A 19,550-nucleotide genomic window follows, 5' to 3' on the forward strand; every position below is an offset into this window, starting at 1 on the left:
AGGAATGAATTGAACTGTTAAAATAAGCACTATTGATAAGAAGATAATGGTATAAGCATATTGCTGAGCATCATTTGTACGAGAATGTCAAGAAAAAGTTATGGCAATTTCATAAAACGATAATAAGATCCATTATGTTAAACGTATCCAATCTTTAGGCGATTAAAAAAAACGACACAAATAAGTATGGCGTATATTAACATGTTTATGTGAACATATGAAAAAACTGGAATGAATAAAATATGAAATCATCATGCTACAGAATTCAGGTAGCAGCGCCAATTGAAAACAGCAATGTCAAAATAGACAAAAATAGCTTGGGCATGTGCCATGGAGAAGATATATGTGGAAGTCATTGGAAGGAAAAGGAGCATACAGAATAACTAAACCCTAAACCCTAAAAAAAAATCCTAAAAACCCCAAAAAAACCATAAATCCTAAACCCTATCCGCAAATTATGAAAAACTAACTTGACATAATTACAGTTATACAACACTTCATAAAAAAGAATGGAGGAAAAGTATATATGCATAAGCAAAATAGGTGATAATCATGTTTGTGGTATTAGTTAGATATAGTAGAAGAGGAATCTTAGTATCTATGTAAAAACTGTCATCACCTAATTCTTATCAGTAAACTGAAGCACAGAATAAAAATCTAGGGTAAGGTGATTTTCTAAAATATCTTCTCCTTGAGCTTTAAACGAAATGATATTAGAAAACCAAACTAGGCGTGACAACCAGCTTGAAGCTAGTGTTAGATTAAGATGCATTTGTGAATTACATTATCAGTATCATCCTTACACTTTTGGCTGGGTTTATGAGCCTTCATTCCGTTGCTGTTGATGCTGGTTGGCATGCTAAGTCTATCTTGAGTAAATGTTTAGGCATAACATTTATTCATGTTGACTTCAATCAACCTAATTTTTTCCTAATTCTTTCACGTTATATACCCATCTTATTGATGCATCTTTCACCCGCATTTATATTGCCTAAATTTCTCTCTATATCACACTATACATCTTTAAATTTCTAGAAAACACTAATCGTAGTAAAAACAATCCTAATCAACTAGAAAGACTTAAAAGCTTAATTAAAATTAGCCAAAGGTTGGGCGAGGAGAGTCATCACTCATCAGCCAATAATTTTACATAAGCAAAGGCACAGCCTATTGCAAATGCATTACATGCTAATTATCTCAACAACAGCTTCACCGATGAGAAGAATACATATCATATGACAAACATGGAACCAAAACTCAAATTCATTAAAACACTATTTTAGACAAATTCCAACTCATTGGTGCTACAGAAGTTAGGAATGTAAACAAATATTTAATAAATAGAATTTGAAAAGTTCTTCATGCTAAATTTTTTCCCCTTTCTTTCTAGTCTATTATCAGGTTAAACCTTCATACAAAAGGGATTTCAGGACAAAATTTCCGGAGAAACCAAATGATCATTAGTCTCATTCTTCTATCCCAGAAAAACAAAAGCATGTGCTGGTTATTGTTTTTGCGGGGAGGTGAAGTAACACTAAATTTATGACAGACTAATTTTGCAAATAGGTGGCATTTAAAAGGTGACAAAACGGTTCATGGAAAAAGGCAGACTAAAATTTTAAAGTTGAACAAAACTTGGTGTATGATAAAGACGGCTAGTATCATAAGATTGTTATAAAATTCAAGAAGAGGAAGGGAATGGTGCAATCGCTAGCAATAGAAGTTCTAGCGTGACCAAAGAGTTTCCAACACAACAAGATTAAGGCTTCGTTTGGGATCACTTTCTTACAACTTCTTAAAGTAATTTTTTAGTACAAACATTTTAATTTTGTCCTAAAACGTTTTTTTAAGAAGCAATAAGAAAGCTATACCCAAACAAAGCCTAAGTCATACATCAATATTAAAAATGTATCTTTTTGTGCCTATTGTGGAGATGCTTGACCGGTAGCTCCAATAGCATTGCCCTTAGCCTTCCATGGAAAAGGATATGGCACAATTTCCAAAACAAAGACGTGATTGATTAAAGATAAGCAGATTGGCATACACTTGCATAAGAAATAGTTATAAATAATAAGCGAGATCATTTTAGAAAAAGGTGAGAAGTAAAAAATTTAAAAAGTTAGGTTTATTGAAAGCTTAATATTAATAAAATAAGATTTGTCATATGATATTCAATTAGATGCCAGATAAATAAGTATTAGTTAAGAATATCAAAATATAGTAGCATGATGCCTATGGGTGATAAGTTCTAGTTGCTTGAATCTATTACAAAAAAAAGTTGTATAGATGAGATTATAAATTCTAGCACTAAAATTCGTTGGTTAAAATCGAGAAACGCCCAAGGAGAACGAAGATTCTATAATCATCAAGACAATCAAAATTTTGCAAATTTACAATTAGACCAACTAAAATATGCATACGAGTAATGAACAACAAAGAAATCATTAATAATCAAGTTAAGCGTGACAAGAATTAGAATATTAAGATGAATTTATCGTAAAATTAAAAAGGACAAATTAGAAATACTTATATTGGGTGGATATGGCCAGTGGTGCCTATTGAAGAAAAAATTGATAGAAAATAGATTTACGCAGTTTGAGCATGTGCAATACATAATAGAGAATACACTAGTAGAGAGAGTAAATATAATTGATCTAGATTGATTAGAAAGGGAAAGTGATATACCAAAACAAAGTAAGCACCTCAAGTTTTACAAATGACCAGATGGAATAAGATAGCATGAACACCTCCAAACTAATATACAAACTACAAATTATTTTAAATCATTCATTTGACATTGAACTTTAACCAAGGTTTTATTTGAAGATAAAATTAAGTGAGACAAGTAAAGCAAGCAGCCTTTTACAATAAAAGATGTTTCATGTAAAGTCCAAGAACTTCAGCGTGATGAGAAAGAACTTTTTGAGATGGCATCATATATAATCTAAAAAGCTATAAAGACAAAAACTCTACTATCTGGATAGGATAATCATTAAATAGTCTTTTTTTCTACTGTAGCCATTCAAATGCATAAAGTTTAGCTCACCTCTGTCTTGTAGCGTGTGTCTGCAGCTGGTAATCTTAATTGAGCTTTCCAATCTTGTGAGCTGGAAAATCACAAGGAGAATAGATTAATAGAATAAAAAGGCATCTAAACCTTGATAAAACTGGCTAACCATTAAGAGAATAAAAAGAGATTGCCCCATAATATTTTGATAAAACTGGCTAACCATTAAGAGAATAAAAAGGCATCTAAACCACAGCTTAGTAAACTAGTTGAAATTGAGAAGACAATCTTCTAATAACAATTTTAGACTACTGAGATCATATGTTCACACTTGTTAGGACAAAGGGCATTTGTGCCCCATAAAACAAACCACTCTCTTAAAAAGCTTCTTGAGAACATGGTTTAATGTCTCAATTCCAAAAGACAATCTTTTCAAAATGGAATAAAAGAATCAAATATTGAATTCATGTATGTCCTCTAGGGGTGCCAAAATGGGTATTCATATCGGATTCGAGTCAAACTCGGAATTGACCCGGATCCAAACGAATTGACCCTAACTCGACACGGTTATGTAAACGGGTCAAAAATTATGATCTGGACCCGACCTGTCAGGTTACAGGTTGACCCAAATTGCTAACCAGCCTAACCCGAATATCCTTCCAAGTGCGAGCGAACAAATCAGGCGCAAGCTATGCAGGCAAAGGCCGAAGGGGTGCGTCACATGTGCATGTGAAGGCCAGCATGCGCGAGGTGCGACATTATGGCACCAGTGGAGAGATCAAAGGAGACCTATCAAGGACTGGAGGGAATTCAAGGACTGCATAATAGAACGTTTCCAAACTGACCGGGGAGGAAATTTCTATGAGCCGTTCTTTGCTTTGGCACAGGAGGGATCAGTAGCAGACTACCGGGAGCAGTTTGAGCACCTAGCCAGTAGGGTGGAGCGATTATCAGATACGGTAATGGAGGAGAACTTCATGAAGGGGTTGAAGACAGAGATACGAGCAGCAGTGAAGGTTTTGATGCCTCATGACTTAGGGGATGCCATGAAGTTGCCCAGCTGGTGGAAAATCAGAAGAATTTATAGAAGGAGCTAGGAGCAACAGCTCATGAGGCTCTTACAGGATGACAACCACTCTTCTAACACCCAAGGGGCCTGCATCAGGCAACATTAATGAGACCACCAGGGAGAAGCCAGTAGGAGGAGGGAGTTGGGAAAGTTTCAAGAGGCCGACAGAGAAGGAGATGCAGGAGAGAAGGGTAAAGGGGTTGTCTTTCAGGTGCGAGGAGAAGTATACGCCAGGGCATCGGTGCAATGACCAAACTCTTCAAGTTCTCACCGTCTGCGATGACGAGGAAACTGGGGAGGGAGGCGAAGGAGGAAAAGGAGGAGAAGCTACACTTGAATTTGGCTGAGATTTCATTGAACTAAGTGGTAGGATTCACCACGAATCATACCATGAAGGTGAAAAGGGAGATAGAGGGCAGGGAGGTAGTGGTGCTAATTGATAGTGGGGCTACCCACAATTTAATTTCCACTCAGGTCGTTAACCAATTGGGAGTGAAGTTGGTGGACCCCGGTTGCTATGGAGTGATGATGGGTACATGGAAGGTAGAGAAAGGCCAGAGGATCTGTAGAAGAGTGGTGTTGACCATCCAGGGGATTCAAGTAAGGGAGGACTTTCTCCCACTAGAGTTAGGAAGCATTGATGTCATCCTGGGGATGAAGTGGTTGCAAACCTAGGGGGAAACCAAGGACAACTAGGGAGCACTCACGATGGAATTAATGGTGGATGGGAGAAAGGTGGTTATAAGGGGAGATGCAGGGTTATCCAAAGCCATGACATCACTTAAGACCGTGGTTAGGGATATACAAGAGGTGGGGGAAGATTATCTGGTGGGACTACACAGGTTGGATGCGATCAAATTGGATGAGGGAGGGAATGTTTCTCTTTCCGTGCAGCCCTTGGTTCAGCAAAAAAGTAAGGTTTTTCAGTCACCTCAAGGATGGCCACCTCCGCGGGAACACGAGCATATTTCCACCTTGAGGACAATGTTGGATCTTTGGGAGGGGAGTATTGTTATCCATTGGACCGGTCTAGCCGGTCCGCACGGGACCGGCATTTCGCAATTGACGTGGGATCTCCGCCTCCTGCGGAGATCGGGCGGCCCGACCGCCCAAGCATAGCATTTTAGGAAGGATTTTTGGGGGGATTAAGAGAAAAATTTGAATGTAGGGACTGTTTAGGGATTTCCTTTTGATTTGTATGCATTAAATAGTTTGCTTTCCTAGGGTTAGGGCATCTTAAATTTGGCTGAAATTTGAGATCTCTTAGATTTAGGTTTTCTTTGGGCTCTAGCGGCGTCTAGAGATTTGGGAGAGATCGATCCTCCTCTCGAATTGAGGATCAAGTGTATCTTGCTATTTTTCGTGTTCCTTTCATCAAATAATACAGATTATCTACTGTTTTTGTGATTTTGTGCCGATTATTGGGGAGAAAGTTCGTTGTTTTCCAAATATTGATAGGAAATACTTGAGCTTTACAAGTGTTTCCTATCAAAAAATAATAAGTCATATTGCATCTCCTCGTTACATGTCTTGGCTCCACTACTCGGGTGTAATAACTAACTTGACATGACTATCAGAAACACCATGATATAATAACTTTGAAGCACGTGAACTAAGAAAAAATCATTAAAAAAAAATAAAAGCAATTCATACAGTACAAACATTAAAGATAACTATTGCTGAAAAATAAGTAGGGTTATCTGAGAAATCCAAAAGTTGTACTCTTGAAAGTACAAAAGCTGAAACAACAATTCAATAAAAGCTACCGTGATAGAAATTGTTAGCAATCAAAATGCCTAATTCATAACTCAAGGAAATAAAGAAGACAAGCCTTTATAATTAATATCTCCTAATGGCCAAATATGAGAGTTTAAGGGCACTCAAACCAACAAAATGACCAACTTGGTCACAGTATACCCAACAATCTAGAAGCTGAAAAGGCAAGAAAAACTAAATGAGGATAAATAAGCCTTAATCAAGTAATATTAAATTGAATCACACAAAATAAAATCAATTGTGATTTCACAAAGATGGACAAGTTGCTCTATAATTTTTTTGTGCGTGATCATGAAACCATAGAGGAAATGCACATGTAATATATAGCTTTTTGGCATGTTTGTTTCACCAAACAAAGTCCTGTTATGTCCAATTTTTTAAAATCAAAGCAAAAAAAACAAAAGTTTTATCAAACTAAAATTAAATAAAAGCTTCTCCTCAGATAATAAAATAAAGAAGCCATCGTGCATGTAAAATTAAACCACTTTCCAGCAGCATAAACGTAACAAAAAGAGCTAATTTCATAAATTCCATTTTTCAAGTTTAGTGGCGTCCACAGATCCCAATCATAACCAAGTGAAACATGCTTATCCAAAAAAAAAGTATAGTTTTTTTCATAGAATATTATCTTTCTCGTATTTTAAGCTATTTCAAAAAAAATTTACTTTGCAGCAATTTCTAAAGCCATAACTCTCCTTTGCTTGTAAGATCCTGGATTTGGGGTACCAAGAATTTTTTTAAAGATGTTTCTAACAAGGTCATTCAACAATAATCTTTCTAGTGGCCCGAGAAGTTCTCTAATCATTTGAACATAAACTAAAAGATCCAATTAGCCTCCACATTCACCTCAAGGGCTACAAGTCCATCCTCCTTGAGATCAACTCCGCCAAGATCCAGCTCTCTTAAACTTGGTCCGAATTCACTTACCATAGCTACACTAGCAAGCTCAACTCCATCCAGCCCACAATGATAGAAGCTGATATATGAGGGACCATTGAGGTCATGTTCCCCAACAAAGAGCTCATGGTGAACGAAGAGATCAGCCACGAAGTAAAATGTGACTCACATGATTTAAACAACATGTGGTATCACGACTCCTATCAGTGATACCCAAACAACTCCTTCCATAAGCATAAACGCTGAAGAAACTTTTCAGATGCCATTAATTTCTCCAATAATTTAAAAAAAAAAGGCATAGAGCCTTCATTCCTCTCCTTGATGCTTCACTCCTTATGTTGAGAAATGTAACCAAAATAATGTTTGTTCTTCTTATTTAATCCTTGCAAATGAAAATCTTAGAGCAATAGTAGTTGAAAACCCAGATTTAAATCATTTCTAACCTAATATGATAGTGCATTCAGGGTGCAATTTCAGTGGTTTGATTGCTTCCAATATAACTACATGGGTTAGTTTCATATTTTGAGGGAATCAGCCCCAGCTGCCTAAAGTGCATAACAGGGCTAGGATGGGGACCCTCAACTATATAGGGCATGCACCCATTTCTTTTACCCATACTAAAGGGCCTAAACATATTCTACAATGTTCCATAAAAAGAAATAAGTGTATTGACACTTTCTCCCTTTACTTGAGTATTATTAAGCCGCTAAATTGAAACTTCATGCGAACAGATAAGGAAAGGAACCCATCATAAACACTTTAGCTTCTAGCAGCATTGCATCCTATAATCATGCAACTGTTGCTATACTGAAAGTAAAATGGCCGCCTTGTGGACACACCAAAGAGGTTGAAGTCATAGAATTCTGCACAGCTGTTAGTAAACTCGGAAATTAAAAAACAATCCTTTATTCAGCTTAATCAAAAGAACATTGCAAAAACCATCACAAAAACTTCGCTTTAACGTTTCTTCTCATACCTGGAATCAATGGCATCAGAGGGAACTGGTTTCACCAGCTCATTAGAACCAGAATGTCTTTCCATCTGATTCCTCCTTAGCCATTGCTGCTGCTGATGCTGGAATTGTTGATTTTGCTGGCTCTGTGCGGGATTTCTCTCGACGTAGTGCTGCTGAAGCTGATGTCCCCGTGGATAAAAGTTGACATTCGGCTCAACGCTGCCTCCGCGGCCATTGCCGATTCCTGGAGGATATCTTCCTCTAGGGTTCATCCGGACGAGCTAAATGATTACCCAAATCAAAAGTAGCAATAAGTGAAAAATCACATCTTCGATCGCAGGAAATATAAAGTTAGATTTAATAAAGCGCAGGTGCTCAACTACAACCAACCGAAACCCAAAGTTCCCGCGTCTGAGGGAAAATCTTCCAAACCCTAATCCGAAGCGCAGACCAGAACTAGCCGATGTGCGATGAGCCAATGATTTTGCGGATCAAACCTTTGTGACTAACGAGTTGAAAATGGGACGAACAGGAACAGATAGGAAATTATATTATCTTTGAAATTTCGAGGAAGCATCTGCGAATGCAGCGACAGGGGTAGGTATTTGTTCCCACGCTCTCTTTCTCTCCCTCCATTAATTTTTTTTATTTTTCAATTAACGAGCGTAATTTATCATTAACTTGGATAATGATAACAACATTATAATTAAGAGAATTTAATCTTATTAATAATTATAATCCATACATTAAATTTGATTATTATATCTTCAAAATCTTAAATTTAAATCATTTACTTTATAATTTATCTATCGTGATTTAAGAAAAAAATTGATAAAAATAAAAATTATACAACCAAATTAATTAGCTCATACTCAATACATTTATTAAACATATTTAAAATCCGCATCTAATCTAGTTTTATCTTGGAAAAATATATGAAATGTTATTAATAAAATGCATCAGGCTGAGACTTCACTTAGGACAGTTTTTTTACTGCTTCTTAAAGCAGAGTTTTAGTTCAAAAATCTTAATTATTGTACTAGCAAAGTGCTTTAAAAAGCAGTCAGAAAGTCGTCCTAAACAAAATCTTATTTTATGATAAAAAAGTATCTGAAACATTTTATAAAAGGGCGGTAGGACTTAAAATACTTTATGGCACAAAACATTCATTGTTAAAAGATAAACATAAAACTAAGTCGAAGTGTTGCGGAGATGATGATGCCTAGGAGGATGAATAGCTTTTTGCTTGAAAATATAGACCTGAAAGCTTGAACACAAAATGATTTGCTCATATAAAATGTCAGTCATTTGATGACCACATTAGATGAGTAGATTTATTATAATTGACCTATGTTAAGAAAGATATAGATGCTAAAAGGAGGAAAAAGATTCATATTATTGATCCCATGTAGTTAGATAAAAACTTAGGTTTCGTTTGGGACTTTTTTCTTACTGATTCTTAAATTAGCTTTCTAATATAAAAATTTTAAATTTTGTACTAAAAAACTGCTTTAAAAAGTAGTGAGAAAGCCGTTCCAAATGATGCCTTATTATGGTCATTGTTATTGTTGAATCTCATATAACTTAGGAGCGCTTTGTTGCCTCAAAACGAAATGTATAATAAAATGAATTTAATGAATTTTAAATATATGAAATAGTTTATATAAGTTTGAAATAAATAATACATTTTTCTAGTTTGAGTTGAAGATGACTGCATTATAAAGCTCAAAAATGATGGTGGACAATAGCCAACAGGCGACCAACGATGATGGGAGGCGAGAGCCAGTGGGCATCGGCAATAGTGGCAAATTTCCATGAATAACAAAGAATTTATGGTGTATTTAAAAATTGTTCAAATCTAACAAAATTTAAATAAATGTCAAATTTGCACTAGATGGTGTATTTCAAATACGTTCAAAATTTTATTTTCTTTTTTCATTTATTTCAAATCAAATATCAACATTTGCAAAATTCTTGAATTTTGAAACATTTTACACTCATTTTTTATTTTACATTAAATCAAGCAGCCCATTTTTACTTATTTTTCTATATGCTACTAAAAAAAATCGGATAGTTGTAAGAAATACAAAAAACAAATTATAGAATAAAAAATATAAGGAAAGAAATCGAATGAAATACATAGATCAAAAATTTTATTTTATGTCACTAACCTTCAGTGGCAAAATAAAAGTTAACTCTTAAAATTCCAGCCGATGAAAACAATGATATTGACCCTAAAGGCTTTAAGCATATAATGAGCAAGTTGGCTCAGCCAATATAAATATTTAAAAAATAAAATTTATGCCCCAATAAAACTAAGAGAGAGAGAGAGAGAGAGACTTTGAAGCTTACTATTTTAACAAATAGATTGTCTTCTTCACTAATACTGAAACAACCATTTCCTTATTCAAAATCATCCCAATTACATGCCTTGGCGGCACTTAATACTTACAATCATTAATCGCAGAAACAACCTTCCCCATCTCCATCCCTCGACTTCCCTTCACCAAAACAACGTCGCCTAAACCCAAAAACTCCCTAACTTTCGCTGCAAGAGATTCTACATCTGAACTGCAAACCACATCAATCTTCTCCATCAGCTTCAGTTTTTCGGCAGCGACGAGAAATCTTTCTCCGACAAGCATTATAAGCCCAATAGAATCACAACAACAGAGATCGAGCACCAGTTCATGGGCAGCAGCTTCAGTCACACCCAGTTCAAGCATGTCGCCAAGTACGCAAACCCTTTTACCAGTACAATCAAGGTTCTTCAGAGATTCAATGGCCGCAGCCATGCTTGGAGGGCTGGCATTGTAGGCGTCGTTAATGACTGTGATGCCGCTCCTTGTGAGGAGCATTTGGGACCGCATGGGCGCGGGACGAAATCTTGAGAGTGATTCTGCGATTTGAGGAAGAGGTACGCCTAATGAGACGGCGACGGCTGTTGCAGCACATGCATTCATGGCTTGGTGCAAACCAGGACCATGTAGCTTGAATTCAACCCTGAATGAGAAGATGATTGCACATAACTTGTCATTTGCATAGAATCAAATGTTTATCATAGTCAAAGAACAAATAAAAGAAAGGGGGATTTATATACATACCATTTTATTTCATACTATTTACATATTTAATATCCTAAATTTTAATATTTCATAGCTACCAGTCATATAAAATTTTAATATCAAATGTATCGCTCATATATTTAATTCTTATCACTCATATCACCTTATAACCTCAATTTAAGTTAAAAACTATATTTGAAGCATAAAACATGAGTTTTCAACATCAATTTGCCCTTCCCACAAGAATCTCTCTGACCAAAAGCATTTTCCTCCATCCCTTCCCTTTAAAAGTTGTATTGTGGCTTTGAGCCATAACTCTGGTTACTAATGATGTGTGACTAAAGTTCATCAAGGCTCTTGGCTCCTGGGCTTAGGAGACATGTCATTATACCACTATACTTTTCTGACCACGTAGGTATATCTATAACGTAACTTAGAAAAACGGAAGCCTTGGTATTGTTTCCCACCCCAATAAGTCATGTCATGAATTTATGATGACAATGACGGGTTTGCAGTACATCATATCACTTGTTGGCCCACAATCACCGTTAAGAATGTCAATATAGACACCCTTTCGGCAATATGCACCAAGTCAACCAACCTGAATCTAGGTTCGCACCAATATCGCATTAAGGAAATTGAATATGGCCCATCATACATATCCTTATTAACTTCAACATGCCTCTGACACACCCATTTTCCTTAATGCAAACCAAATTAATTTCATAATACTTCGATCATAAGTCTTATCAACATCTACAAAAATCATATGAAGATTAATTCTTTGGTCTACGTACATTTTCATTAATTTTTACACCAAAATCACTTTTATTGCGATTCCTAGCATGAAACCAACTTGACTTTCCTATAATGCCATAGTTTTTCTAAATTTGCATTTAATTTTTCTCTTCCATAATTTCATTATATAATTCATAAATTTCCTTTGTGATACCATAATTCTAAACATCTTCTTTTTCTTAAATATGGCCATAAAAATTTTCTTCTCCAGTAATTTACATCTACAAAAATCATATGAATATTAATTCTATGGTCTACGTACATTTTCATTAATTTTTACACCAAAATCGCTTTTATTGCGATTCCTAGCATGAAACCAACTTGACTTTCCTATAATGCCATAGTTTTTCTAAATTTGCATTTAATTTTTCTCTTCCATAATTTCATTATATAATTCATAAATTTCCTTTGTGATACCATAATTCTAAACATCTTCTTTTCTTAAATATGGCCATAAAATTTTTCTTCTCCAATAATTTATTATTATCTTAGTCAATAATAGTTTATTAAAAGATTTATTAACCAAGCATCTGTAATATCACCCATAAGTCTACAAATCTCAAGAGGTATCCAATCTTGACTTAAAACTTTATATTTATGCATCTTTTTGAGAACTAACTATACTACACTATATGCATCATAATTTTATTAATTATACACTTCTAAAATGATTTCTTCATTAAAATTAAAATTTAATTAATTGTCAGCATTTTCATCTTTATCTCAATCAAGATCTTAATATCTTAACTTCTAATAAATCCAACCCAACATGATGCACAAAAATAGCACAATTAAAGATGCATCAAAATAATTAGCATCATGTCTCAAAGCTGTGGAGTAGTAAACTTTCTAATTAAATAAAAATTATCATCATCAGCCTTGTACAAAATATTTGGTATTGGATTTAAGAATTCTCAATCTCTATTCATTCTTATTAATTAAGTATGCAAATCAAAAGTTTTTTGAATGTAAAACTATCTTGGAAGGATAGAGATTACTTTTTAGTTGCATGTTCCTCATTGGGATAATGGCTATAAGGCTATTGATGCTGAAGTCCTGGACAAATTTAAGTCAAGAGGGATTTTAATAAATTAAATGTCACTTTGAACCTTATAGATCTAACGCTCAAGCATTACCATATAGCCCATTATACAACCTATTGAAATCAATGCACATTTTTGGTTCAACTAATATCTACTTATTCCAATACCAAACGTGCTATTACAAATGGCGGTGGCAAATTTACCGCATATAGTTAGAAACTAAGGTTAGATGAACCGGCTGGGTTTCTTTGAAAAGCAAGAGAAATATAGGGCACATTAATTGACTTTTAGTAGTTATATTCCTTCTTATAGTTATTTCTCCCCAATTCAATCTCTCATAGTTATCCTCAGATGTTTCATTTGACCAAATGTATATGAACTTCAAAGAATTAACTCCTTTCTTTTTTATTCCAACTTGATAGTGCTAATTTATGCAATCCCAACTTTTATATGTAATTATGACCTTTGAACCTCATATTGAATGGAATGCTAAAGATGGATACTAAAAAGTTTTTAAAACAATGAAGAAAGAATACTTCTTACATTTTTGGAGTCCTTTTGTCTGCAATTTTAAATCGGTTGGTGATGGACGTAGGCATGTTATTTTCTATGATCACACGAATTGCACGACCACCATCAATGTTTTCAGCCAAGAGCAGCCTAACATCACATCCAACTCCTCGTCCAAAAAGTACCTAACCAAGAAAATAATATTGCAAAATCAGTAATAAGGGAAGTTATAACTCACAAGCGCCAAATGGTTGGGATGAGACTATTTATGATGATAAAGAAGATAAAGTTTTATTTAAAAAAAAAATAACTCCAACTTTTTAATGATTTTCAAGATTGTGTTGTGCATTTTAGCCTCTTTGTTAATGTAAGGTAGCATTGCATAAATCAATTCCACCTGAGATGTTGCATTGGTGAGAGCTCCATGCACTGAGTACACCATTTTTCTTTTTGTGCTTCTTGAATTAAAATTCTGATAATGAGACTCTTTCTTATGTTGAAGTGTAAAATTAAGTTAAGCTAGTTGCAATATATTGTGAAAAAATCTGCTAAAGAGAATAATGCAATTAAAATTGATGTTCATCAATCAAGATTTTCTAACATAGGTCTAATAAGTGATGCAGGTTAAAATGCAATCAAATTATTCAGTAAAGATAAAATTTGTTATGAGTTCTGCACTTTGAATGGTTTGTACAAATTCAGTATAAGTTGTTTAATTGTGAATAATAAATGCACAGTGCAATAATTCTAGCAGACAAATATAGTTTGAAATCCTACATGCAAAAAGAACAGGGAAATATATTTGAATCTACAAATTTAATTGGAAGATTCTACCATAGTTTTTAAAACTAAAAATGCAATAAAATTTCTATGTAACTGATTCTTTGGTTAATGAATTAAGAAAATAACAGATCCAAGCTGACAAACACTGAACATGCATACTAGTGAATCAATTACTGGACCCTTGAAAAAATGATGCAACCTAAGTTCCTAAAGCTTTTAGGAGAACACTTAGGCAGGCAATTAAGAAACTTCCTTTCAATAACACAAACTGAGAGAGACTTGGCAAAAAACAAACATTAGAAATTGTTTAGAAAAATCACGTGGGAAAGAAAGATACAAAACACATAAACAAAAACAACCCTCGGAATAACCACGACTAGTCATCTAGAGAAAGGTACTCAAAGGAAAGATCTAACCAATAATCCACCACTGAAATTTTGATCCGGCACAAGTCTGCACTCCTCAGATAAATACCAACATAATAAGGCAACAACACCACCCCACAACTCACAATGTTTAGAGAAGAAAGATATAGGTAGAAGGGAAACTGTTACGAGCGGACCGGTCCCCTCTGGACCGGTCCGATACTATTCCAGGCGGAAACACTCAAAAGGGGCGGAACCCCCTGTGGACCCCACGATTGCTGAAATTGATTTTGGGAGGGAGAATTTTGAATGAGGGGCTGTTTTAGGAAGTCCATTATTGTCCTTTATGATTAATTTGTATAATTAGGAGATTAGGGGGGAAAGAGAATCATCTGGAATTTGAATTGTTTTGAGATCTAGGTTTTGGTGTCTTGGGCTCTTGGCTTCGCCGGAGATCTTTTGGAGAGTTTTTCCTTCCTCTCGAATTGAAGGAAAGCTGTATCTTGCAAGTGCTTTTCGTCCGTTATCGAAATAAAAGTGTTTGCAGTGTTTTTCCTACGTTTTCTCCTACGTTTCCTCTCAGATTTTCGTGCAGTTGGCTGTTTTTCTGCTGTGGACAGTAGTCTTCCTTTGGATCCTCTTGGTTTTGGTGTGAAACACTTGGAAATCCAAGTGTTTCCTATCAGAAACCATAGAGAGAAGAAATAGAAAGAAGACCGAGAGAAAGTATTAAAGGATGGGGGAAAGACAAGCTCGCAAGTCATGAAGAACCCTCAGGTTGAATTATTCTTCTCCAAAAAAAAATCGTCAACAAGAAAATTTCAGCCACTTTATATAGGAGAATGAGAGGAAAGGGACATGTAATTGTTCAATTAAATGGGCCAACATTTCAGCCAATAATAACAAACCAAATTAGCTCTCAAAGGAGAAGCTGAAGCATCAAGCACAAGAATCAGCAAAAGGGGGAAACTGAATAGCCAAAGATGGAGGGGGACGAATCTCAAGCAACCAAATCAGTAAGGGGCAGAACTGAACAACCAAAAGGAAGAGGGGAAGAATCCAAAGCAGCCAAATCAGCAAGGGGGAAGAACCAAACAACCAAAAGGAAGAGGGGAAGAATCCCAAACAACCAAATCAGCAAGGGAAAAATCGAACATCAAATAGGGGAGGGGAAGTAAGATCAAACTCAATGGTATGAACCAACTCGATAGCAATGAACCCAACATGATCATTGGTTGTTTTTCATCATAGGGCAGTACCAAAAAAAATCATATAGTCCAATATCATGAAAAAATAAAAATACATAAAATATAAATTCTTGACTACATAAAAAATCCAACATAAATCATAAATAGTTATAGCCCAAACTGCAATAGGAATTCAAAAAATTATCTAGTCCCTAAGGTGTTTTCGGTGTTAAAGTGTTTAGGTTGTCATGCATGTGGAATATTGTGCTTACTCACAACTATTACCTTAGAAGCAATTGATTTCTATTACGTTATTTATCTCCCATATAAGCATTTTCATGACACCATATTTTATAAGAATATATCATAAAGTTAGAGGATGTAAGGAATTCTCTTTTTTAAAGAATGAGATTCCTAAGCTTGATGATATCAAAGAATAAATGCAAGATGATGAATTGTTTGTGAGGTGAAAACATATAGAAAAAGGGAAAGGCCCACCTCTAGAGGCAAGTTAATTTATAGGAACAAAAAATGTTCCCATTGCTAGAAGCAAAAGCATAACAAGAGAATTTTGAATGGAAAATAAAAGTAGGTGGGAATCGACAACATGCAAACACAACAACATAGATTCTAGTGATGTTTTGTTAGGACTACATGCTACATGCAGAATGATCAGTGAGTACTTGACTTAGTATATTATATTCATGTATAATGATAAATATTTGTTTTCTACTATTAATATTAACTATGCAATGGACATATGTTCGTAGGAAATAATGATGTGTAAATAATCTTGATCCTAGGCACTATTTGTATTAGAACAAATAAAGTTATATTTATGACTTGGGCGGGTTGAAATATGTACCAAATTTAAGAATAAACATTGTATATTTAAGTGCTCTAAATGACGAAGGGTACAAGTTTTTGGGAATATTAAGATCTTTAAGCTTTTTAGAACCTATGATTGTGATCACAAAGGTCAAAAGAGTCAGAGGATATGTGTTGCATGGTCAACTTTAGGAGTTGCTTCAATTATTTCTTTGCCTATGTTTGAGTATCACATTTTGGGAAGTCAAGTTCAGTTAGCTTTCAAGCTAGATGAATATTCTGGAATAAAGTCAAGCATATGATGGGAAGACATCATGCGCTCAAGGGGAATAGATTTGTATGGCATAATTTGTATTGATGCTAGGTCGCACCATTGCAACACTTAAGGTGAGAAGCCCTTCACTTTCAGGGGTATGACAATTTAATGTTAGATGCACATTTAGGTTAAGTGTGCAAAATTTATGCTACATGGGTCTTTCATAGATGCTCATTTCAAATAATTTAGGCCTAATATGATTGTTAAGTATTGAATCCTTGTATCTTTGGGAAGTTAAAAATACTTGGCTTTGAGAGGTAGTCATAAAAGAGATCAATTTTTGTCAATGATATTGGATCAAGGGGGGCAATTATTTATGTGAATCAATATTCTAGCTACCCAAATTACCCTTTTATATATTTATACAAGAATTCCAAATTGAATCGGCTCCCAAAGTATATGTTCACGTGTAACCTCATAATTTCCCAGGAATCATGCCAACTTAGTTTGCATGACAGATTCTCTGCATAAGCTGCATGCATTGGTTGTTTGATGGTCATAGATAGAGTTACTCTGCCTAGAGTTTGAGATCAAACAATCAATTAGAAGCCCAATGTTGGTGACTTAATGCATACAAGTGCCATTTGGCTGCTGCAATTCTTGGAGGATTTTGACGACTTGGTAGTGCATGCGAGAAGAAGATTTCTTGTATTTTAGGTAATCTCAATAATATAAAATTATTGGGTTTTTTCTGCGTCTTCTCCTTTGTGTGTGGATGTACATGGGATTTAGGGGAATGGGCTTGGAGAGTGTTCTTGGTATTTACATCAATATTATAATTTATATTTTATTAGTGGATTGGATCCTCTCTCCTCTCTAGTGGAATTAATATTTGTTGAAGCCAAACTACACAAATCTTACTGTCTTAGTGTTGTCTTTTCTCTTTAATGTTTATGTTTAATTCAAGCACATTGTTATCAATACTTGTCTAGCTTGAGCATTGAAGACTTTTACCACCTTCGTTCTAATTATATAGAATATTATCGTTGAACTAAAAGAGTGCTGAGAGGTGATATAAGCGAAAGGTAAAACAAATATAACTGTTGGAGTTAATTGGATATGATAATGAAAGAAAAGTAGATTATCCCTGAAATTTTAAAAATGTCTTCCATCCTATCCTGGAAATAAAATTATTATGTCATGAATGCTTGAAAAACACCTCTAAAAGGGTCAGACATTATTTAGACCTATACTAAGCCAAAAGAAAGCTAACTTGATCTCTGAAGGAACTTAATAGCCCATAACATGTGTTCTTGGTTCTTACTTATGAAAATACCATGAATTAAGAAAAAGCAATAATGCAATTAAGATATACCTTCCTTGTTCCAGGTGGAATTGGAATACTCAAAACTAGAGGATCATCACCATTCAACACGCATATGTCACCTGGCTTTGCCTCTGCCAAAAGCTCCCCTTTTGCCTTTGCAACATTCTCCAAACCATGCAAATACTCCAAATGGCAGGGACCAACATTCAGAATCACTCTCACTGATGGACAACAAATTCGTGCCTCCGCCAAAATCTCCCCCATCCTATTCATTCCAAGCTCAACAATTGCAGCCTTAGCATCCAATGGAATACCAATCAGTGTCAAAGCAACCCCAACCATGGCGTTGTGGTTCCCATGAGTCTGGTATATTCGACCGAGGCTCCCAAGTGCAAGTGCTATCATGGTTCTTGTAGTTGTCTTACCAACACTTCCTGTTAAACCCACTACTATGCCATGAAACCTATTTCTAGAAAACTTGGCCATTTTCTCAAGAGCAGCAATGGTGTCCCCGTCCACCTTAATGAAACCATTTTCCCAACCTCTACATACTCTATTTCCAATAACTCCTACACAACCCTTTTCACCAGCCAATGCCTCATCAACATAATCATGGCCGTCAGAATTTTTTCCAGAAATGGCGAAAAACCATTGACCCGGCAACAAGGTCCTAGTATCAGTTGAAATAGTCCCAGCGAGACCCCATCTAACAACTTCTCCGCCCACAGCTTCTGCAATCTCAAATGCACTCCATAAGTATTCATCACGAAAAATTCTAGTTCCAAATGATTCAGAAGAAGCCAATCCTGGACCAGCGGTTGGTATGGCTTCGACATTTGGACTCTCAGAGATCACAGCATCCCCTGCATATGAATGAGCAATAAATGACCTAATGGTCCTGGAATCGGAAAATAGATAATAGCTCGGATTTGCTTGTCTGTGTGCTTTGTGCCTCAGTTTCTCGAATCTACAGAAACTTTTGTTTGATTTAGGGTTTAAGCTGTCTTTATTAGAATAGCAAAGCATTTTGCTCTGTAAAACCGTAAACCCAAAAGTCCAGGAAAGGCTGCCCATGATCACTAAATCAAGTGAAGTAAGAACTGAACGTAGATTCAATGTGATGCCCTAAAATAACGATAAAGACAGAGAAAACCAAGCCTGTAATAACTAAGCAATGATAGAAAAGCCATGGCTAATTTTTTTGTTTTGCTCTATCTGATCCATGGATATATTAACACTGATTCGAGAGCAACCACTGATCCGAATTGGACTTCTCAAAAGAAACAGGCTTGATGCTTTGATTGATGAATACCTGTAATCCATCAAATGTTGAAATAGCTCGGAGTCGCTTCCTTGGATTGGGGTCGCCCTCCAAAGAATAATGAGAAGAAGGTGAATCATATTTTAATCGTTCAGCTCCACGGAAAATGACCGTTCGGTTTCTCGGATTCTCCAACCAGTCATAACAAAAAAAATTGTGAAAAATGAAATAAAGAGAGGAAACTATTAATAATTTGTTCGAATGCCAATAGTACAGAGTTTGATTGTTTAAATTAATCTGATAAATTTTGAAGGTGTTTGAACTAAAAAAAATTTAGGAGATTCACATACACACCACATATTATGCTATCACATATCTAACACAAAAAATTTCAATATTTTATGACTGCATATGTGTATTGAA

General features: G+C 35.3%; 2 protein-coding genes across 3 annotated transcripts in view; both read right to left on the minus strand.

Annotated features, from left to right (window-relative positions):
- LOC110104304 (DEAD-box ATP-dependent RNA helicase 8-like) overlaps nt 1–8,338 on the minus strand; it is a 28,599-nt gene extending 20,261 nt beyond the window's left edge. Inside the window, exons 1-3 of one of the 2 annotated variants that reach the window (XM_020833348.2) lie at nt 8,095–8,338; nt 7,726–7,985; nt 3,047–3,107 (exon numbers count right to left, since the gene is read on the minus strand). In XM_020833348.2, the coding sequence (XP_020689007.1) occupies nt 3,047–3,107; nt 7,726–7,976 (312 nt within the window). In that variant the 5' untranslated portion in view covers nt 7,977–7,985; nt 8,095–8,338. Of the gene's footprint in view, nt 1–3,046; nt 3,108–7,725; nt 7,986–8,084 lie in introns of both variants that reach the window. The other variant, XM_020833347.2, reaches the window with a different exon arrangement.
- Nucleotides 8,339–10,083: 1,745 nt separating this feature from the next.
- LOC110104281 (UDP-N-acetylmuramoyl-tripeptide--D-alanyl-D-alanine ligase-like) lies at nt 10,084–19,316 on the minus strand. Its single transcript, XM_020833307.2, has 3 exons — nt 17,915–19,316; nt 13,154–13,305; nt 10,084–10,707 (listed from the first exon to the last, which is right to left on the minus strand). The coding sequence occupies exons 1-3, from the start codon at nt 18,938–18,940 to the stop codon at nt 10,146–10,148; spliced, it is 1,740 nt and encodes a 579-aa protein (XP_020688966.1). The 5' UTR covers nt 18,941–19,316; the 3' UTR covers nt 10,084–10,145.
- Nucleotides 19,317–19,550: the final 234 nt, after the last annotated feature.

This window comes from Dendrobium catenatum, unplaced genomic scaffold (assembly GCF_001605985.2).
Source record: "Dendrobium catenatum unplaced genomic scaffold, ASM160598v2 fragScaff_scaffold_1593, whole genome shotgun sequence".
In the NCBI taxonomy this organism is placed as follows: Eukaryota; Viridiplantae; Streptophyta; class Magnoliopsida; order Asparagales; family Orchidaceae; genus Dendrobium; species Dendrobium catenatum.

What these genes read in the sequence shown, in the direction of transcription:
- LOC110104281 (XM_020833307.2), bottom strand. Translation starts at nt 18,940, where the DNA reads ATGGGCAGCCTTTCCTGGACTTTTGGGTTTACGGTTTTACAGAGCAAA. An exon ending in TTCCACCTGGAACAAGGAAG is followed by an intron (nt 13,306 to 17,914) that starts GTATATCTTAAT and finishes TTTCTTGGTTAG; the next exon opens with GTACTTTTTGGACGAGGAGT. An exon ending in GACAAAAGGACTCCAAAAAT is followed by an intron (nt 10,708 to 13,153) that starts GTAAGAAGTATT and finishes CTTCTCATTCAG; the next exon opens with GGTTGAATTCAAGCTACATG.